This window comes from Babylonia areolata, chromosome 32 (assembly GCF_041734735.1).
Source record: "Babylonia areolata isolate BAREFJ2019XMU chromosome 32, ASM4173473v1, whole genome shotgun sequence".
Taxonomy (NCBI): domain Eukaryota; kingdom Metazoa; phylum Mollusca; class Gastropoda; order Neogastropoda; family Buccinidae; genus Babylonia; species Babylonia areolata.
The window spans coordinates 17702742-17724233 of record NC_134907.1 but is presented as its reverse complement, the minus strand read 5'-3'; the positions used below and the strand labels follow the sequence as shown (position 1 = coordinate 17724233).

At 44.8% G+C, this 21492-nt stretch overlaps 1 protein-coding gene across 1 annotated transcript in view; it reads left to right on the top strand.

Moving 5' to 3' along the window:
* Positions 1 to 16255, top strand: part of LOC143276578 (HCS2 neuropeptides-like) — a 107116-nt gene extending 90861 nt beyond the window's left edge. Inside the window, exons 2-3 of the mRNA XM_076581171.1 lie at positions 5330 to 5864; positions 14218 to 16255. Of these exons, the coding sequence (XP_076437286.1) occupies positions 5330 to 5864; positions 14218 to 14294 (612 nt within the window). The 3' untranslated portion in view covers positions 14295 to 16255. The remainder of the gene's footprint in view (positions 1 to 5329; positions 5865 to 14217) is intronic.
* Positions 16256 to 21492: the final 5237 nt, after the last annotated feature.

The window sequence follows — 21492 nt, the reverse complement described above, 5'->3', positions numbered from 1 at the left end:
CTGCCTCCATCTCTGTCCCTGCTCAATGTCTCTATCTCTGTCCCTGCTCAATGTCCTCTATATCTGTCTCTGTCCCTGGTCAGTGATACACACACACACACACAATCACGCGCGCGCGCAGATACAGATACAGATACAGACAGACAGACAGACTGACAAACAAATAGAAAGACACAAATACCCGCACACTCACAAACACACTTACCCCCCACCCCCACCCCACCCCACTTACCTCCCCATTAACATACCCCCCCCCCATTCCCCCCACCTCCACCCCATCGCACCCGCCCACCCAGCTCTGCCTCCCTAAGGCAGAAACAGATACATTTCCGGACAGTGTGACTGGAGTGAATATGACCCTATTGCTGCCAACGGCATGCTTGTGCGTGTGTGGTTGATATCGGAAACACATACGCTTACACACAAGTACGCGCGCGCGCTTGCATTCCCCTTCCCTCCCCCCCGCCCCCACACCCACACACACACACTCTCTCTCTCTCTCTCACGCACTCACACACGCACGCACGCACTACAGCAATGTCACGAAAGTGTTAGACTAATGTTCGCAATTTTCCAGAGCAACAAAACATCAGTTCTCCTTTACTGGAGTGTGTGCGTACGTGCGTGCGTGCGTGCGTGCGTGTGCGTGTGCGTGCGTGCGTGTGATTGTGTGTGTGTGTGTGTGTGTGTGTGTTGTGTGTGTTGTGTGTGTGTGTGTGTGTGTGTGTGTGTGTGTGTGGTTATAATATAGAATTGAATAAAAACATCCAGGGGGAAAAAAAAAAGTTCGAAAAAATTTCAAAGTGAAAAGCCATGATATGGCACAGGTATACGTGCTGCTGAAGCTGCATGCAGTATTCTGTAGAAAACTGAAGGAGCCATTTCTTGAAGGCTTAATTAAAAGGGTAGGGGGTAGGGGGTGGTAGGACAAACGATGTCCAGCTTCCTCTGTTCTTCCTGAATCTCTCACTGTCATTCCTTTTCCAATCACACGAAGAGGAAATTGAACACACACCAATCAGTCGTATTTTAACTCTGACCTTTACTTTGATTGGTTATGTTTTGTTTTTCAACTCGACACAGCCGTTGTTCGTTTATATCTCTGTCTGTCTGTCTGTTTGTTTGTCTGTGTCTCTGTCTGTCTGGCTGGCTGTTTGTCTGTCTGTCTGTGTCTGTCTGTTTGCCTGCATCTCTGTCGTTATGTCTGTGTCTATGTCTGTATCTCTGTCTGTCTGTGTCTCTGTCTGTCTGTTTGCCTGCATCTCTGTCTGTTTGCCTGTGTCTCTGTCTGCGTCTGTCTGTCTGTTTGCCTGTATCTCTGTCTGCCTGTCTGTTTCATTATGTCTATGTCTGTCTGTCTGTCTGTCTGTGTCTCTGTCTGTCTGTACTGATTACATGTACACGCCCAGTATTCAGTAGTCCACCTCCCTATGCATTGGGTAAAATGCTTTATAACAGCCTACTCCCCCCCCTCCCCATACCCACACACGCGCAGAGAGAGAGAGAGAGAGAGAGAGAGAGAGAGAGAGAGAGAGAATCTTGAACAAAGAGAAACTCTCCATAGCTTTGCATGGATATCTCTCTAGTCAAGGACACGTCTCTCAAAAATCTAACGTGAGCATCCACTGAAAACAACAACAAAAACAACAACAACAACAAAACCCCAACAACAACAACATCAACAAAAGCCCAACGAACAAACACGATTTTGAATGAAAAGCCAACCATAACTTTTTTCACTCGAAATATACAAGTCGACAACGAAGACACAACACAACACAACACGATTAAATACAAAACAATAGTACCAAAAAACAAAACAACTAAACACAAACAAAAAACCCAACTCAACACAATACAATACAACACAATAAAACACAACACAACACAATAAAACACAACACAATACAATACAATACGATACAATACAATACAATACAACACAATACAATACAATACGATATAAGAAAATACAATACAGCACAATACAACACAACACAATACAATACAAAACAATACAACCCAATACAATACAATACGATACCAAAAAAATTCAACACAACACAATACAATTCAATACGATACAAAACAATTCACCGATGTCTGCATGTAATGTATACATTAAACGTCATAGAACGCAGCACCCATACGTCATCGCGTGTTCAAATAATCAATGCTGTCCTTTTGTTTTTTGTTTTTTTTTTTGGTTAGCCTTCTGTATTCCACTCATGCCCCTAGAAATTCTATGCAGCGATATGTATGTATTGAACGAGTGATAAGTGTGTATAATCAGATTTTTTCCTCCTTTCCTCAGTCCGCGTGGAGTTGTTCCTTTCCTGCCGCTTTCACACACCCCTCCCCGCCCTCGCCCCCCCCCCAACCCCCACCCCCCCATTCCCCACACACACCCTCATTGGTACCACACACATACACACCAAGGAGTTTTTTTCGTTCAACATCATTGAACTAAACAGTGGTATACTGTGAAATATACCACGGGTAGAGCTTGCATCCAAACCGCCTAGGAAGCGAGAGAATCTGAGCGCGCTGGTTCGAATCACGGCTCAGCCGCCGATATTTTCTCTCCCCCCTCCCCTCCTCCACTAGACCGTGAGTGGTAGTCTGGACGCTAGTCATTCGGATGACACGATAAATCGAGGTCCCGTGTGCAGCATGCACTTAGCGCACGTAAAAGAACCCACGACAACAAAAAGGTTGTCCCTGGCAAAATTCTGTAGAAAAAAATCCACTTGGATAGGAAAACCAAATAAAACTGCACGCAGGAGAAAAAAAAAAGAAAGGGTGTGTGTGTGTGTGTGGGTGGCGCTGTAGTGTAGCGATGCGCTCTTCGTGGGGAGAGCAGCCTGAAATTCACACAGAGAAATCTTTTGTGACGAAAAAGAGAAATACAAATACAAATACAATACAACAATATCGTTTCGCAGTTATCGTTGACCACGGAAGCTTACTTCGTGTAAAAAATAAAAATAAAAAAAAGAATAAAAAGTGTATCACGAAAGCTTGTGAATCAGAATAAGAGGCTTATGTCCTGATAAAAAGTAAATCAAGAATTCCATTCACCACCACCACCACCACCACCACCGCCATCCCCCCCCCCGCCCCCCCCCCCCCCCCCCCCCCCCCCCACACACACACGCAAACAATCAGAAGTACCGATATCTGATGAATTCCGGGATAAAAGGTCCACCATTTTCAGTCAATTAATGGCTCCAAGTGGGCTCGTGAAAATTTGATGAGGGCCTGGTGATAAACCAGATTGCAATTGTGCCCCCTTTCTCCACCCCCCCCCCCCTGTGCTCCACCCCCCCCCCACCACGTCCTCTCTCTCTGTGTCTCTCTTCGTTTCTCTCCGTCTGTCTCTCCGTCTCTCTCTCGCTTTGTTTCCCTCTCCTTCCTCTCTTCCTTCTCTCTGAGCGCTGTCTCCCCCTGTTTCGCTCTCCCTCTTTTTCTAGCTAAGTGTTTAAGTGTTTCTCTCTCTCTCTGTCCTGTCTCTCTCTCTCTCTCTCTCTGAGAAAATATCGTTCGTAGTTTGGCACTTTATCTGTTCAAAGCATTTCAGCTGCGAGTATCTCTTGTATCATAAATTTTGTGAGGACCTGTGGTGCTCATCTATGTATTGATTATTAACTGTTGTTGCCCCTCTTCATATGGGGCCAAGGCCTTAAATGAATAAAATATCTCAGTCTCAGTCTCTCTCTCTGAGCTGATACTTCGATATTGTTCAAAGATACACACACACACACACACACACACACACACACACACACACACACACACACACACACACACACACACACACACACACACACAATATCCACGAATTACATTACAATATTTTTTTTGCGCATCATTTTTTATTTTTTCTAAAATGTTTCCGATTTATGTATACCCCCTTCAAATGGGGCTATGGCCTTTCTTGAATAAAACATCATCATAGTTATCGTTATCGTTATTGTTATCGTTCTCTCTCTCTCTCTCTCTCTCTCTCTCTCTCTCTCGCTCTCTCTCCCCTCCTCTCTCTCCCCCCTCTCTCTCTCCCCCTCTCTCTCCCCTCTCTCTCCCCCTCCCCCTCTCTCTCTCCCCCCTTTCTCTCTCTCCCCTCTCTCTCCCCTCTCTCTCTCCCCCTCTCTCTCCCCCCCTCTCTCTGTCCCCTCCTCTCTCCCACCCCCTCTCTCTATGTCCCTCTCTCTCTCCCCCCCCTTTCTCTCTCTCCCCCTCCCCCCGCCTCTCTCTCTCCCCTCTCTCTCTCCCCCCTCTCTCTCCCTCCCCTTCTCTCTCTCTCTTCGTGACGTGACTCACAAAAGTACCCATCATGATTTCTCCTTTGTTGAGTTGTGGTCGTGAGCAAGTTGCTTTCTTCTTCTTCTTTTTTTTTTTCATTTTTTTTTCACGAAGCCAGCCAGTTATTTCCAGTCTGTGGACATCATGCAGTCATTGCCTCGGCCGCGTGTTTCAGTAGGTACCCTGCATGCCGCAACTCTGCCAAGAGTGAGCGTTGCTGCTGCAGTAGTAGGGGGTCCATGTTGAAGGTGGAGGTGGTGTTGGTGTTGTTGGATCTGAAAGCGATGTTTATTATTGTATGTTCGTGCTGGGTTTTTTTGGGGGGGTGGTTAAAATTTTGTTTTGTTTTGTTTTGTTTTTTTGCTCACTTCTTAACCACCACCATAGTTGGTGATGATCTTTTCCTGAATGAAGTCTTGCTGTGGTGAGTCACACGCTGTGTTCATTCAGTCAGTGTTTCTGTATGCGGGACCGTTTGGGTCTACAGATCGTCTGTCTCTGTCTCTTGTTTCTGTCTCTGTCTCTGTCTGTCTGTGTCTCCCTGCTGTCTCTGTATTTCTCTGTCTCTCTCTCCCTGTCTCTGTTTCTCTCTCTCTCTGTCTCTGTGTCTGTCTCTCTTCCTGTCTCTGTTTTTGTCTGTCTGTCTCTGTATCTGGGACCGCTTTGGTATCCAAATCGTCTCTGTCTCTCTTTCTCTCTCTGTGATCTCTCTCTTGCTGTCTGTTTCCGTCTCTCTGTCTCTGTCTTTGTATATATATTAATCTCTCTGTGTCTCTCTGCCTCTGTATCTGTTTCTCTCTCTCCCCCCCCCCTCTCTCTCTGTCTCTGTGATCTACCTCTCTCTTACTGTCTGTTTCTCTCTCTCTCTCTCTCTCTCTCTGTCTGTCTGTCTTTTTTGGATTTCAGTTTGAAAATATTGCTCCCGTAGTTCTTAAGAGCAACTCATACTTATATATATATATATGTGTGTGTGTGTGTGTGTGTGTGTGTGTGTGTGTGTGTGTGTGTACGCGTGTGTTCCGTGCAGTGCGCCGTGAGGACCCTGCAAGAGATGCTGGCCGTGTGGCTGCTGTGTGTACTGGCCGGCAGCAGCTGTGCCGTCTTCTACACGGAGAGCAACAACAACGACTTCCCCAGGCTGGGCCGCCGCTCCATCTTCACGGCCATGGGCGGGGACGGCGCCCTGCCCAGGATCGGACGCCGTTCGGACCTCCCCCACCCCCACCACCCCCGCGCCCCCACCCGCCTGTCGCCCGCTCTGCCCGAGGAAGGGATGGGGTCCTCCCTGTACGGCGCGTCCCTCCAAACCTTCCCTCCCCAGCTGCACAAGCGAGGCATCTTCACGTCGGCCGGCGCGGGCTACCCTCGCATCGGGAGGTCCCAGGCCAAGAGGGCCCACCACCAGGTGTCGCCCGCGGAGGTCGTGACGTCAGTGGAAGGCCCGGATGTCGGGGGCAGAAGGGGCCCCGGGGAGGAGGAGGAGGAGGTGGTACAGGGGGTGGAGGCGGCTGCGCAGTTCCAGTATCCTCTGGGGCTGCTGTTTTTCCAGTTTGATAAAGATGGTAAGCTGGGCTTGTTGTTGTCGTTGTTGTTGTTGTTGTTGTTGTTGTTGTTGTTGTTTTGACCAATTATAGACGAAGAAACGTTTTGCATAATGAGTAATTTCCTTAGTTCATCATTCCGAAGCCTGGTTGCCTGACCAGCACAGGTGACTTTTTTTTTTTTTTTTAGTGAGGAGGAGTTGTGCAGTCCCTTCCCCACTCTCTCGCCTACCGACGCTCACAGTCCCACAGGTGCAGATACTGCCACGCTGTGGCGCTGTCGCTGGAGGATGCTGTGCTCTAGTGGCATAAAGACGTTTGAAAACAAGAGAATGCTAGCCATAAAGGAGAAGCGTGAGCGAAGGAAGCAGGGCTCAACTTCTGGAGACGTTTTCCCTTGCAACACCTGTGGAAAGTGCTGCGCATCCAGAATCGCACTCTTCTCCCATATGAGGACACACACCGACAGATAAGCCTGCCTGCCTACTCATCCGTCGGACCGACGGGAGACTCCATCATCATCATCATCATGCCGAAAGCTCAGTTCCTCCAGGTCGATAAAATTTTCCCTGTTATGTAAATATATGCATCTTTTTTAATTTGAATTTGCATTTCTTTTTATCACAACAGATTTCTCTGTGTGAAATTCGGGCTGCTCTCCCCAGGGAGAGCGCGTCGCTACACTACAGCGCCATCCTTTTTTTTCGTATTTTTTCCTGTGTGCAGTTTTTTTTTTATTTGTTTTTCCTATCGGAGTGGACTTTTCTACAGAATTTTGCCAGGAACAACCCTTTTGTTGCCGTGGGTTCTTTTATGTGCGTTAAGTGCATACTGCACACGGGACCTCGGTTTATCGTCTCATCCGAATGACTAGCGTCCAGACCACCACTCAAGGTCTAGCGGAGGGGGAGAAAATGTCGGCGCCTGAGCCGTGATTCGAACCAGCGCGCTCAGATTCTCTCGCTTCCTAGGCGGACGCGTTACCTCTAGGCCATCACTCCATCATAGGTCCAACACTCAGTTTATATCACAGATTGACACAAGTTTACAGTTGGGCCCACAGCAAAGTGAGAGCTGTGTTATCAGTGGTTTCTCCATTGCAATGGGAAGTCATTTACAGCTTTGTCTTTTGTGAAGGACTACGACTCTCAAACTAGGAGGCAAGATTGCACTGGCTCTTAGTGCTGCAGCCTTGGGGGCTAGTTGGCCTTTTGGGAACTATACCAGCACCGACCGTCCTAAAACCCTCTTGGCCGAGAGAGTAGGGATGTAACTTGGGCAAAACACTTTCCACTATAATCAAATTCTAGCACAGATGGTTGGGACAACAGTTGCTTCCTCTGCTGTTCTGATGGTCATCGTCGGACATGACTGACTGTCATACAAATCTCTCTCTCTCTCTCTCTCTCTCTCTCTCTCTCTCTCTCTCTATATATATATATATATATATATATATATATATATATCACGTGTGGAGTAATGGCCTAGAGGTAACGCGTCCGCCTAGGAAGCGAGAGAATCTGAGCGCGCTGGTTCGAATCACGGCTCAGCCGCCGATATTTTCTCCACCTCCACTAGACCGTGAGTGGTGGTCTGGACGCTAGTCATTTGGATGAGACGATAAACCGAGGTCCCGTGTGCTAGCATGCACTTAGCGCACGTAAAAGAACCCACGGCAACAAGAGGGTTGTTCCTGGCAAAATTTTGTAGAAAAATCCACTTCGATAGGAAAAACAAACAAAACTACACGCAGGAAAAAAAAGGAAAAAAAAGGGGGGTGGCGCTGTGGTGTAGCGACGTGCTCTCCCTGGGGAGAGCAGCCCGAATTTCACACAGAGAAATCTGTTGTGATAAACAGAAATACAAATACAAATATATATATATATATATAATGAGAAAAAGGACTGCAACTCACGCCAAGTTATATGTCATAGAAAATGATGTCTGTTTCTGTGGTTTTTACATATTTATATCGTCATCTGCGTCCATAATTGCTCAAAACACTGGTCATGTATGTGTGTATGTATGCATGTATGTATGTATATATATATATATATATATGTGTGTGTGTGTGTGTGTGTGTGTGTTGTTGTTGCTGTTGTTGTTGTGTGTGTTTGTGTGCATGTGTGTGTGTGCGCGTGCGTGCGTGTGTGTGTGCGTGTGTGCGTGCGTGCGTGCGTGAGTGCGTGTGTGTGTGTGTGTGTGTGTGTGTGTGTGTGATACTTTCTGCGCATTTTGCTGTTCGCTTCCAGTGTGTAATACTTCCACTGAAAGTGCTCGCTGTCTCTGTCTGTCTGTCTGTCTGTCTGTCTCTTTCTCTCTATCTCAGTTAATAAACCACGTGTAACAGAGTAAGGCCGCTGGCATGACATGCGCTCGATGTGAGGAAAGTAGAGGCGAAAGCGGAGAATTGCCTGCATACACAAACTGCGCGATTCTTCAGAGGGAGTTGAAATACTAGGACACTGACTTTTGCAGATACAACAAACTGCGTGGTTCTTCAGAGGGAGTTGAAATACTAGGACACTGACTTTTCCAGATACAACAAACTGCGCAATTCTTCAGAGGGAGTTGAAATACTAGGACACTGACTTTTCCAGATAAAGCAAACTGCGCGATTCTTCAGAGGGAGTTGAAATACTAGGACACTGACTTTTGCAGATACAACAAACTGCGTGGTTCTTCAGAGGGAGTTGAAATACTAGGACACTGACTTTTGCAGATAAAGCAAACTGCGCAATTCTTCAGACGGAGTTGAAATACTAGGACACTGACTTTTCCAGATGCAACAAACTGCGCAGTTCTTCAGAGGGAGTTGAAATACTAGGACACTGACTTTTCCAGATACAACAAACTGCTCGATTCTTCAGAGGGAGTTGAAATACTAGGACACTGACTTTTGCAGATACAACAAACTGCGCAATTCTTCAGAGGGAGTTGAAATACTAGGACACTGACTTTTCCAGATACAACAAACTGCGCAATTCTTCAGAGGACTGCTCGATTCTTCAGAGGGAGTTGAAATACTAGGACACTGACTTTTCCAGATACAACAAACTGCGCAATTCTTCAGAGGGAGTTGAAATACTAGGACACTGACTTTTCCAGATACAACAAACTGCTCGATTCTTCAGAGGGAGTTGAAATACTAGGACACTGACTTTTCCAGATACAACAAACTGCGCGATTCTTCAGAGGGAGTTGAAATACTAGGACCCCCACATGCTCTTGTGGAAATCAGACATAAACTGTCATAAAACCCCCACCTCTACTTAACTCCCTCCTCCCCCTCCATCCCCCCCACCAACCCTCCCCCTCTCTCTCTTCACGTTATCCACGTGACCAACGTGTTATCCGCACACAGAGTTTCGTGACCAGCCAGAAAGTGAACACCTTCAACACGCCAATTCTTCCTTCATTCAATACCAGGCACGCAAATTTGACACGGAATGCGTGGAAAGACTGGCTGTACTGTATACAGTCCAAGTGGTACAATTGTTAGTCTGTATGCGTGTGAATGACTGGTGCGTCACACCTGTAATTTGTCTTCGCTCAAGTCTCACACAGTCTCCTTCTCCTCCTCTTTCTTCTAAGCAGCAGCAGCAGCAGCAGTAGCAGTAGTTGTAGTAGTAGTAGCAGGAGTGGCAGTTGTTCCCCAAGAAGGAAAACAACCAGGTAGGCCCAAAAAAACCCAATCTAAATAAAGACATAAGCGACATAGACAAGTAAATGAAGGACCGGTATAACCTTCTTTGATTGCAGTTTATTTGTATGTGTATGTGTATTTGTATTTCGTTTTTATCACAACAGATTTCTCTGTGTGAAAGAGCGCGTCGCTATACTCAGCGCCACCCATTTTTTTGTATTTTTTTCCCGCGTGCAGGGTTTTTTTGTTTTTGTTTTTTTTTAATTAGTTTTTCCTATCGAAGTGGATTTTTCTACAGAATTTTGCCAGGAACAACCCTTTTGTTGCTGTGGGTTCTTTTACGTGCGCTAAGTGCATGCTGCACACGGGACCTCGGTTTATCGTCTCATCCGAATGACTAGCGTCCAGACCACCACTCAAGGTCTAGTGGAGGGGGTGGGGAGGGGGGGGGGGGGAGAAAATATCGGCGGCTGAGCCGTGATTCGAACCAGCGCGCTCAGATTCTCTCGCTTCCTAGACGGACGCGTTACCTCCAGGCCATCATCACTCCACATCGGGCTGTTTAATGCATAGATCAATCATCATTGACATCGTTTTGTTGTATTATGTAACTCGAGATGGCCTTAGTGTTCGGCGAGGCTCTAAGAACCATAATTTGATTTGATTTGACTCTTTTGAAACAACAGATTTCTCGGTGTGAAAATCGGGCTACTATCCTCAGGCAAACTGCATCGTTACAGTGCTAGTGCCGTGTCCCTCTTTCTTTCTGCCTGCGAATGTATATATAGTTCCTTTCAACGTGTATCATTCAACAGAATGTTTCCAGGAACAGCCCCTTTGTTGCCGTGGGTTCTTTTACGTGCGCTCAGTGCATGCTATACATGGGACCTCGGCTTGTTGTCTCACCTGAATGACGTCTTGTAAAAAAGGAAAACATTCAGGAAAGACAACATTCACACTACAAAGACACTTTCGGGCACTCTGTCTGTCCGCTTGGCTCTGAATAAAGAAGACAATCTCTTCGGGTTAGTGCATGGTTGTCAGGATGTTTGTCTCAACAGCTCAGCGTCCGATGAGCACCCGTGGGTGGGCTGAGTGAACTCTGGGGGCTCATTAGCCATTGCTCAGCACACGCACAGTGGAAAGACGAACTCTCTTGGTGACGCACACACCGCAACTGCAAGCTGTCTGATAGGATTGTGGGCTGCTAGAAGGAGAGTGCTTTCTATTGGAAGGGGCGATAATTGTGTGTGTTTGGGGTGGGGGTGGGGGTGTGGGTGTGGGGGACTGTTTCTTTTCTTCTTTGCTGCGACAGATCTGTTGGTATGTCTTTCTGTCTGTCCAAGGAGTCTCGATCACGTCTGTAATCCGGAGGTGAGAACAACATTTGCAATCTTCGGCAAACCAACCATATATACGTATTTATTTGTATTTGTATTTCTTTTTATCACAACAGATTTCTCTGTGTGAAATTCGGGCTGCTCTCCCGATGGAGAGCGCGTCGCTACACTACAGCGCCACCCATTTTTTGTATTTTTTCCTGCGTGCAGTTTTTTTTAAATTTGTTTTTCCTATCGGAGTGGACTTTGCTACAGAATTTTGCCAGAAACAACCCTATTGTTGCCGTGGGTTCTTTTACGTGCGCTAAGTGCATGCTGCACACGGGACCTCGGTTTATCGTCTCATCCGAATGACTAGCGTCCAGACTACCACTCAAGGTCTAGTGGAAGGGGAGAAAATATCGGCGGCTGAGGCGTGATTCGAACCAGCGCGCTCAGATTCTCCTGCTTCCTAGGCGGACGCGTTACCTCTAGGCCATCACTCTATCACTCACGTAGTTAGTTAGCTAACTAAGCAAACAGCGAAAGAATCCAGGTTCCAATAATTATACTATCCCCTCTCAAAGTTTCGCAGGTTGCGTCATATCATGAAAATAACTTCTGACTTGGAATGGAGATGAGGAATGTGTGGAGGAAGAAGAAAGGGGGAGGGGAGGGGTGAGGAGGGAGAGGATGGGGGGCGGGGGGGGGGGGGGGGGGGGGAGGGGGGAAGAAACATCCAACATAAGCTCAAAATGGACAGAGGATGAAAAGGTTTGCCAAAGAAAACGAACTGATATCATGTCGGTCTTTTAAGCTGTTCTGCTGTGCTGTTTCATCGTCCGTGCAGCTCCGTCAAAGACTGGAAAGCACGCAAGGCAGTAGTAACAAATGACTGGGAACGTCCTTAATTAGACACATTCAGAACTGAACTGGTGGCAGTCCTCTCGCCTTCTTTGGTGAATTGTTTCTAAAATAATCGATTATGTCATATTCTGGTGTCTTTTAGCCGTTACAGACGTCACCAGTAAGATTTTCCGTCATGGAAATAACTCTGACACAACTAGGGAATTTTTTTAATTAAAACTTCTTTTTTTTCCCCCGTATGTCGTGCCCTTTGTCAAAATGGAAAAGCTTTTCAACTGTCTTTCCAAGGCCATCCTGGCGCCTCCCATTTTGATTGGTCGAAGGCTGTCTGACGTCACACATTGTTGTAAACGCGAGACAGGAACCTGCACTGGCTTTTCCGTCCGTTCTACCGCTTGAAAAAAAGAATATATATATATATATATATATATATATATATATATATATATATATATATATATAAATTAAGTAATTAATTTTATTATTTTCTAATTTTTTTTTTTTTAAATTCATTTATTTATTTTATTATTTTTTTAAAAATTCTTTTTTTCTCAAGGCCTGACTAAGCGCATTGGGTTACGCTGCTGGCCAGGCATCTGCTTGGCAGATGTGGTGTAGCGTATATAGATTTATCCGAACGCAGTGACGCCTCCTTGAGCTACTGAAACTGATACTGAGAGTGTACCTCTGAACAGTGCGTCGTGAAGCCTCCAGGAGGAAGAGGACGGGGGGAGGGGGCAGGCGGGGGGTGGGGGGGTGGGGGGGGGGGGAGGGAAATGTGGGAGGGTGGGGGAATGTCGGGGGGGGGGGGGGGGGTAACATCTGAAGCCTCGGGGTTATGTCCTGTTTCAGTATCCTGAGTATCTTCTGGGCCTGTTGGCACGAAATGCAGGCATTGAAAAAAAAAAAAAAAAAAGGCATGTTCATGGAATCGACCTATCCAATCAAGAATTACGACGCGAAATGAACAGTTTCAGTTTCAGTATCTCAAATAGGCGTCACTGCGTTCGGCCAAATCCATCTACGCTACACCACATCTGCTATGCAGATGCCTGACAGCAGCATAACCCAACGCGCTTATCAGGCCTTGAGTGCATGCTTATATTTGTGTAACTAGTGTGGATTTCGTTTTTCATAATTTTGCCAGAGGACAATACTTTTGTTGCCGTGGGTTCTTTTTCAGTGCGCCAAGTGCGTGCTGCGCACGGGACCTCGGTTTATCGTCTCATCCGGAAGACTAGACGTTCAGTTTGATTTTCCAGTCAAACTTGGGAGAAAGTGCAAGAGCGGGATTCGAACCCACACCCTCCCTCACGGACTCTCTGTATTGGCAGCTGAGCGTCTTGACCATTCTGCCACATCTGATGAACACGAATCCACACTGCACGTCTCAATCTGTTATGTGTAGTGTTGACCTTTCAGGGTTTGCCAGGCCAAAACGGAAAGAGCGATTCTCTGATTGCCACAGACTGAATACACGCGTCATTTCAGACGCTTTTTTTGGACTTAGTATGATGGGCTACCCGTTAGTTTAGCGCTTGATTCTGGGTAAGATTAAGCGCAATAACCCTCAAAACTGAGTCGAAAACCACTAACAAATGGGTTGCAACATTTACTGATGGTAGTATCGTTTCATCAATACACGAAAATTGCCGTTAAAACAGGTCCCTGGTCGTCTTTTTTCTTCGTATGTACACGAGTGGGCTTTTCCGTGTTGGACCGTTTTTACCCCGCCATGTAGGCAGCCATACTCTGTTTTCGGGGGTTTGCATGTTGGGCGTGTTCTGTTCTTGTTTCCATAACCCACCGAACGCTGACATAGATTACAGGATCTTTTACGCTTGCGTACACACGCGAAGGGGGTTCAGGCACTAAGCAGGTCTGCACATATGTTGACCTGGGAGATTGAAAAAAAAAATCTCCATCCTTTACCCACCAGACGCCGTTACCGAGATTCGAACCCGGGACCCTCAGATTGAAAGTCCAACGCTTTGACCACTCGGCTATTGCGCCCGTGAGGTCCCTAAACAGGACTGTAGCAAGCTGCTCACTGCTCCTTAGGTGTTTGTGGAAATACACGACTGGGGAGAAGGATTACATCGTCAGCGTTTTGACTTGAAGTCAGAGAACATGAGGGAAAGGCGAACTGAAAAGTGTGTGTGTGTGTGTGTGTGTGTGTGTGTGTGCTGGGGGAGGGTGGTTATCGCTAGGGCGCATGTATGTATGTATGTATGTATGTATGTGTGTGTGAGTTTGTGTTATATCTATGAATAGATTGGCATGGTTAGAAAAGTAAGCGTGTGATACGTGTCTGTGCATGATTAGTGTGTGTGGAGGGTGGGGGTAGGGTTAGGAGGGGGGTGGGGGAGAGGGTGGAGGGGGCGGGGGGTATGTGTGTGGGGGTAGTGGGGGTTGTGAGGACCTGAGCGTACATGGATTATCCCGCACGCCTTGACATCTCCTTGATAGTGAACACTGGATGTGAGCTCTCTCTGTGTGTGTGTGTGTGTGTGTGTGTGTGTGTGTGTGTGCTGTGTTCCAGGAGACAAGAGCCTGTCCCGAGAAGAGTTTGTCCAGGGCATGGTCAGAGCACGCAGGGAAGGCATGCTGTACCGATAAGCTTCCGCGGATCCAGCCATCTCCCTTCGCGCGAGCGTCAGACATTCTACCGGAGCCGGAACTGAAGGACAGTGGGCATGCGCAGGAACTTCTCGCTCGATGACCACAGGAAAAACTGAAGTTTCAGGACAGAAATACTACGTTGAACCTCTGTTTTTTTGTGTTTTTTGTTTTTGTTTGTTTATTTGTTTGTTTTTCGCTGAATATTTTTTGTCGCATCATGCCATTGCTGTGAAAGTGCTTTTGATTTTTTTTCTCTCGTTCTTGTTTTATCTACATATTTAAAAGTGAGTTGCTGGCGATGTTCTGTTGCTTTTGTTTTTGTTGTTGTTGTTCATTAACTCAGTCAGTTCAAGGAGGCCTCAAAACGTGGGGACTGCTCCATAAACGCTACACAGCATCCAGCTTAAAACATCAACAACAAAGAAGTATATGTCTGACCCCCGTTTTAACCCATCACAGTTGGACGGGCCTTGAGAGTCTGAGCTGGGTGTGTAGAAAACAGCTAAACAGCCCTTAACCCTTTCACCGCCAAGCTCGCATTTATGCACATGCGTGGTAGAGGACCCATGGCACTGAAAGGTGACCATTCATTGGTCTGTTATCCATGAACCTACTGCTCTTTTAATGTTCGGTGGTAGGTCAGGCCATATTTTCTATACATCGCTGGGGGAGTGCCCAGCTATTCTTAGCCACTGTCTTTTCTGTACCACAAGGGGGATTTTGTACTCTAAGTTGACTGGCGGTGAAAGGGTTAAACGGAATAAGATGAATAACAAGATATGCCAAAAGAAATTTGTTGTTGTAATTGTTGTTGTGTGTGCCCCCACCCCGCTCCACCCTCGCCCTTCCCCTTGATAATGTCCTTCTTTATGTAGTAGTCGATCAAAGATGATTTGTAACTTCACCTGACGTCAGTATAATCCCTTCTTTATGTAGCAGTCGATCAAAGATGATTTGTAACTTCACCTGACGTCAGTATAATCCCTTCTTTATGTAGCAGTCGATCAAAGATGATTTGTAACTTCAACTGACATCAAGGCCATTCCTTCTTTATGTAGCAGTCGATCAAAGATGATTTGTAACTTCATCTGACGTCAAGATCATCCCTTCTTTATGTAGTAGTCGATCAAAGATGATTTGTAACTTCACCTGACGTCAAGATCATCATTTCTTTATGTATTTCTATTTGTATTTCTTTTTATCACAACAGATTTCTCTGTGTGAAATTCGGGCTGCTCTCCCCAGGGAGAGCGCGTCGCTATACTACAGCGCCACCCATTTTTTTGGTTTTTTTCCTGCGTGCAGTTTTATTTGTTTTTCCTATCCAAGTGGATTTTTCTTCAGAATTTTGCCAGGAACAACTCTTTTGCTGCCGTGGGTTCTTTTACGTCCGCTAAGTGCATGCTGCACACGGGACCTCGGTTTATCGTCTCATCCGAATGACTAGCGCCCAGGCCACCGCTCAAGGTCTAATGGAGGGGGAGAAAATATCGGCGGCTGAGTCGTGATTCGAACCAGCGCGCTCAGATTTTCTCGCTTCCTAGGCGGACGCGTTACCTCTAGGTCATCACTCCACTATGTAGCAGTCGATCAAAGATGATTTGTAACTTCACCTGACGTCAAGATGATCATCATCTCAGAACAACAGAACAGAGCAGTCAATGAAAGGTCAAGATCAGACACACAGATCATTAATTCATTTTGTGTGTTCCCCAGTTGATATCAGTTTTTGTTGTTGTTGTTGTTGTTTTGTTGGCATTTCGGGCTTGTATTAGCTTGGTTTTATTTGACTCATAGGCACTACTGTATGTTTTTAAAACATGAAATATGCATTCCTGATCACTTGAATTTTGATTTCCTGGATGTTCGTGAGAATGATTCTGATTTTCGATTTTTCTTCCATTTTGAATTTTAAATGTTGTCAACATGTCTTCTTAGTCCTTCTGACACCTCTCACTCTCTCTCTGTATCCTCTCTCTCTCTCTCTGTATCCTCTCTCTTCTCTCTCTGTATCCTCTCTCTTCTCTCTCTCTGTATCCTCTCTCTCTCTGTATCCTCTCTCTTCTCTCTCTCTGTATCCTCTCTCTTCTCTCTCTCTCTCTGTATCCTCTCTCTCTCTGTATCCTCTCTCTTCTCTCTCTCTGTATCCTCTCTCTTCTCTCTCTCTCTCTGTATCCTCTCTCTCTCTCTTCTCTCTCTCTCTGTATCCTCTCTCTTCTCTCTCTCTGTATCCTCTCTCTTCTCTCTCTCTGTATCCTCTCTCTCTCTGTATCCTCTCTTCTCTCTCTCTGTATCCTCTCTCTTCTCTCTCTCTCTGTATCCTCTCTCTTCTCTCTCTCTCTGTATCCCCTCTCTCTCTCTTTTTCTCTGTATCATCTCTCTCTCTCTCTCTGTATCCCCTCTCTCTCTCTTTTTCTCTGTATCATCTCTCTCTCTCTCTCACGCTGCTCCCCACCCTTCTACATCTGTATTTCGTACCATCCAAATGGATAGATAAAGTTAATCACCATGTGAATAACACAAACAAACATAGTCACTAAGTGGACACATGAACAAATGAACGAATTAATGATCAACACTGCTCATTTTGTCTAAACAGTCAATTTGTCTTACAGTGATCAACAAAGAATGATCAACGTTAGTCTCTTTGTCCAACAATGATCGACATTACTCATCTTGTCTAGCAGTAATCAACATTACTCTATTTGTCCAACACTGATCAACATTGCTCACTTTGTCCAACAATGATCAACCTTAGTCACTTTGTCTAAGAATGATCAACATTAGACTCTTTGTCTAACAATGATCAGCATAAGTCTCTTTGTCTAACAATGATCAACCATAGTCACGTTGTCTAACAACGTTCAACTTAGTCTCTTTGTCTAACAATATTCAAAGCCTCTTTGTCAAACAATGATCAACATTAGTCTCTTTGTCTAACAATGATCAACCTTAGTCACTTTGTCAAACAATGATCAATATTAGTAACTTTGTCTAGCAATAATCAACATTACTCTATTTGTCCAACAATGATCAACATTACTCACTTTGTCTAACAATGAACAACATTAGTCACTTTGTCTTACAATGATCAACATTTGTCACTTTGTCTAACAATGATCAACATTACTCACTTTGTCTTACAATGATCAGCATTAGTCACGTTGTCTAATAGTGATCAACATTACTCACTTTCTCCAACAATGATCAACCTTAGTCACTTTGTCTAACAATGATCAACATTACTCACTTTGTCTTACAATGATCAGCATTAGTCACGTTGTCTAATAGTGATCAACATTACTCACTTTCTCCAACAATGATCAACCTTAGTCACTTTGTCTAACAATGATCAACATTACTCACTTTGTCTTACAATGATCAGCATTAGTCACGTTGTCTAACAATGATCAACCTCGGTCACTTTGTCTAACAATGATCAACATTACTCACTTTGTCCACCAATGTTCGCCCTCAGTCACTTTGTCTGACGATGATCAGCATTAGTCACTTTGCTTAACAATGATCAGCATTACTCAGATAATAACTTGTATAGTTTTTGCCGATTGGGTTTGGCACTCCATCCATCCTCTTCATCTGTCTCCGTTTGTTTCTCTGTCTGTTTCTCTGTCTGTCTGTCTGTCTCTCTGCCATGCCATTCATCACTGAGTCTGTGTGTCTGTGTCTGTAATTGGCTAAAGCCTTTCCCTTTAAAAAGCAGCTATTAACTTTTTGCTGTTTTTTGGCTGAAGAGAGCTGATTACGTTTCTTTCTTTTTTTTCTGTTTGTTTGCTTTTCATGATCATTCTTCATGATTTTACTCTTTCACTGTCTGCGACAATCATGTCTTACAGTTCAGTGACTTCTTCAACTGGTTAGTCATCACTACCTACTTGGCCTCAAACTGTTAGTCATCACGTACTTGACATCAAACTGTTAGCCGTCATCTACTTGACGTCAAACCGTTAGTCATCATCATCATCTACTTAACATCAAAGTGGTTAGTCGTCATCATCATCCACCTGACCTCAAACTGTTAATCATCATCTACTTGACATCAAACTGTTAGCCGTCATCTACATGACGTCAGACCGTTAGTCATCATCATCATGTACTTAACATCAAAGTGGTTAGTCGTCATCATCATCCACCTGACCTCAAACTGTTAGTCATCATGTACTTGACAGACTGTTTGTCGTCATCTCTTTGACAACAAACTATTAGACATCATCTGTTTAACATCAAACGGGTTAGTCATCATCTACCTGACCTCAAACTGTTAGTCATCATCTACTAGACCTCGAACTGTCAGACATAATCTATTTGACAGCAGACTGTTAGTCATAATCTACTAGACCTCAGACTGTGTGTCACCATCTACATAACATCAAACTGTTTGTCACCATGTACTTGTCCACAAACTGTTGGTCGTCATCTACCTGACCTCAAACTGTTAGTCACCATCTACCTGACCTCAAACTGTTAGTCATCATGTACTTGACCACAAACTGTTTGTCGTCATCTACCTGACCTCAAACTGTTAGTCATCATGTACTTGACCTCAAACTGTTAGTCATCATGTACTTGACCACAAACTGTTTGTCGTCATCTACCTGACCTCAAACTGTTAGTCATCATGTACTTGACCTCAAACTGTTTGTCGTCATCTACCTGACCTCAAACTGTTAGTCACCATCTACCTGACCTCAAACTGTTAGTCATCATGTACTTGACCACAAACTGTTAGTCATCATGTACTTGACCACAAACTGTTAGTCATCATGTACTTGACCTCAAACTGTTTGTCGTCATCTACCTGACCTCAAACTGTTAGTCATCATCTGCTTGGCCTCAGACTGTTAGTCATCATTTACTTGACATCAGACTGCCATCATCTACATGACACCAAACTGTTAGACATTATCTACTTGACACCAAACTGTCAGACATGATCTACGTGACATTAAACTGTTAGTCATCATGTACTTGACCTCAACCTGTTTGTCATCATCTACTTGACATCAGACAGTCTGCAATCATGTACTTGACATCAGAATGTTTGTCATAATCTACTTGACATCAAACTGTTAGTCATCATCTACTTGACCTCAAACTATTAGTCATCATGGACTTAAACGTCAAACTGTCAGACATGATCTACTTGACACCACGCCGTCAGACATGATCTACTTGACACCACGCCGTCAGACATGATCTACTTGATAACAAGCTGTCAGACATGATCTGCTTGACAACAAGCTGTCAGACATGATCTACCTGACAACAAGCTGTCAGACATGATCTACTTGACACCACGCCGTCAGACATGATCTACTTGACACCACGCCGTCAGACATGATCTACTTGACAACAAGCTGTCAGACATGATCTACTTGACACCACGCCGTCAGACATGATCTACTTGACAACAAGCTGTCAGACATGATTTACTTGACAACAAGCTGTCAGACATGATCTACTTGACACCACGCCGTCAGACATGATCTACTTGACAACAAGCTGTCAGACATGATTTACTTGACACCACGCCGTCAGACATGATCTACTTGACAACAAGCTGTCAGAAATGACCTACTTGACACCACGCCGTCAGACATGATCTACTTGACAACAAGCTGTCAGACATGATCTACGTGACAACAAGGTGTCAGATATGATCTACTTCACAACAAGCTGTCAGACATGATCTACTTGACAACAAGGTGTCAGACATGATCTACTTGACAACAAGGTGTCAGATATGATCTACTTGACAACAAGCTGTCAGACATGATCTCATTTCATTCATTCTGCCCATCGCTCCTGGTGGAGCATAGGCCATCGACGACCCCTCGCCATCGCAGTCTGTTCTGGGCTGTTCTGGTCATTCCAGTCCAGTAGGTCCCTTGCTGCTTCAGCTCTGCCTCGGTATCTCGCCTCCAGCTGTTGCGAGGCCGGCGTCATCTACACGACATCAAACTGTCATAGGATCTTTCCATTTTCTTTTCTTCCTGCTTTGATAAGCTCCCTTCCACCCCCAACCCGCCAAACCCCACCCCTCTTCTTTTTTTCTCTTCTTTCATCTAGATATTTAATTGTTTGTTTGTTAATATGTTTATCTATTCATTTATTTAATTATCCAACCGATTCTGTTTTGTTTATATTTTTGTGCTTAATTACATTGATTTCATTTATTTACAACTGTGTTTAATTATATTGCTTTATATATTAAAAGAAATAATAAAAGAGGCTTTAGATACAAGAATTCTTTTTTTCCCCTCTGGTTGTGTCTATCTCTTGTCTGCGTCTGTGTAATTTTGTGTCAGTGTATCAGCTGAACGTCTGTGTAATTCTGTGTCAGTGTATCAGCTGAACGTCTGTGTAATTTCGTGTCAGTGTATCAGCTGAACGTCTGTGTAATTTTGTGTCATTGCATCAGCTGAACGTCTGTGTAATTTTGTGTCAGTGTATCAGCTGAAATGATAACATGGTTGGTTCCTAGTCTGGCGTATGGTGGTGTGTTTTCTTGAAACTCCGAACTTACAACTTGTAAGCATGATCAAATATTAAACGGATTTTTTAAAAATTCCACATTCATGGGCAAATAACTCATTCCATTGTTTCGTCTGTGATCTCCCTTCTGCTTGTGTTCACTTCCTCTCTCCTTTATGTGTGTGTGTGTGTGTGTGTGTGTGTGTGTGTGTGTGTGCGCGCGCGCGCCCGTGCCTGCCATGCTGTATTCAGTGAGTTTCCCTTGTGTCAATCAATGTGTATTGTTTGGTTGTTTTTGTTGTTGTTGTTGTTGTTTTTGTGTGTGTGTTTTGTAGTTGTTGTTGTTGTTAAAAAAAAATCTATATTTATATTTATATATATTTTCTGTTCTTTCAGTTTTCATTTGTTTCTTACGTTTCTTCTTCCTTTCCCTCTTTGTTTTTTTTTTTTTTTTTTTTTTTTTTTTTTTCTTTCTTCTATACTCCCCCCCCCCCCTGCCCCTCCCCCCCCACCGCCCCCCCTCCCCTCCCTTCTTTCATCGATTCATTCGGTTATTCCTCCTCCCAGTTTTTGCTGTCTCTTCTTCTTCTTGTATTCTGTATATTTTTCTGTTCTTCCATGTATTTCAACCCCGCCTTTTCAGCATTGAAAACAGCAGAATATCCGATATAACAGATATGGGATTAGTATATTGCTTACATAC